The sequence below is a fragment of the Octopus bimaculoides genome, chromosome 7 (genome assembly GCF_001194135.2).
Source record: "Octopus bimaculoides isolate UCB-OBI-ISO-001 chromosome 7, ASM119413v2, whole genome shotgun sequence".
NCBI lineage: Eukaryota > Metazoa > Mollusca > Cephalopoda > Octopoda > Octopodidae > Octopus > Octopus bimaculoides.
The window spans coordinates 89535955-89537300 of record NC_068987.1 but is presented as its reverse complement, the minus strand read 5'-3'; the positions used below and the strand labels follow the sequence as shown (position 1 = coordinate 89537300).

At 37.2% G+C, this 1346-nt stretch overlaps 1 protein-coding gene across 3 annotated transcripts in view; it reads left to right on the top strand.

Annotated features, from left to right (window-relative positions):
• Positions 1–1346, top strand: part of LOC106872796 (F-box only protein 47) — a 28216-nt gene that overhangs the window by 13698 nt on the left and 13172 nt on the right. For all 3 annotated transcript variants that reach the window (XM_014919907.2, XM_052969790.1, XM_052969791.1), the window contains exon 8: positions 693–835. In XM_014919907.2, the coding sequence (XP_014775393.1) occupies positions 693–835 (143 nt within the window). The remainder of the gene's footprint in view (positions 1–692; positions 836–1346) is intronic.

Here is a 1346-nt window from a genome sequence, read left to right as displayed (position 1 = left end):
CCATTTGGGCTATTTGTTATTTGTGATCACACTCATTCACTCATTATCTAACATTTATGACCATAGGTGAAGATAGGCCCAGAAACCAAATTCAAAGTAGTCAGTTGGGTTTTTTTACCAACTGTTCCTCTTCTGAGGATCGAGTGCTGGAGCTGGTGCATTACTGTACCAGCATTTGCAATTCTTAAGACTATTCTGATTCCTTAAATGAGATAGAATGGTCATGAACTTCATTATAATGGCAAACTGCTCCTCCATCTCTCTCTCTCTCTGTAGACACACACACACACACACACACACACACACATGCACACAGCCAAAACTTTGTGAGTGGATTTAGCTGACAGAAACTGGAAGAAACCCATCATATTATAAATGTGTGTGTGTTTGTGTCTCCTTGTCTTGATATTGTGTGAGTGTTGGAAGTGTCACTGCCATACATATGATTCATTTCCAGCATTCTGTGTAAATACATCAGTTCTTGACTTGGAAACAAGTGAAGGTTAGCAATAGAAAATCTGCCTTAGTGAGCTTTGTCCAATTCATGGAAAGTGAACATTAAAACAGCAATGATGAAGTTGACGACAACGGCAGTGGCAATGATGACGATGATGACAGTGACGGTGATGACAACAACAACAAGGGTAATAATGATGATGATGATATAAACAAAAATGATGGTTTTATTTTAGGTTTTCCTGATCAGTGGTTAAGCGAGAACATTGCCAACTTGATGTTGCTTTGTGGCGACGGTATAGCATCGAGAATGTTAATAAGTAAAGCTATTAATGGACGAATTCCTGAACTTTCAGAACTGATGTCTTCTTTTTGTACAGTAAGTTTCTTTTTCTTATATACCAAGATTTTGTATTTTTCTTTATTTCTGTACAGTTTCTCCTGTCTCATTTTGTTATTTTTTTCCAATTCTTCTTTGTTTAATAAATTAGAAACTAACTCTCCTTTAATGTAATTCTCTTCTTTATCAAATTTCAGCTTTCTGCTGGTTTGAAAATAAACTACTTATTATCATGAAGCTTATTATAAATTACCAAAACATTGCCAGCCCTTCATCTCACCACTTGTCACATCCTCACTAGATATCCCATACTGCACATTGCCTTTTACGCTAACCATCTCTCTGAAGAAATGATATAGGTGCAGGAGTGGCTGTGTGGTAAGTAGCTTGCTTACCAACCACATGGTTCCGGGTTCATTCCCACTGCGTGGCACCTTAGGCAATTGTTTTCTACTATAGCCTCGGGCCGACCAAAGCCATGTGAGTGGATTTGGTAGACGGAAACTGAAATAAGCCTGTTGTATATATATATATATATATATATATATAT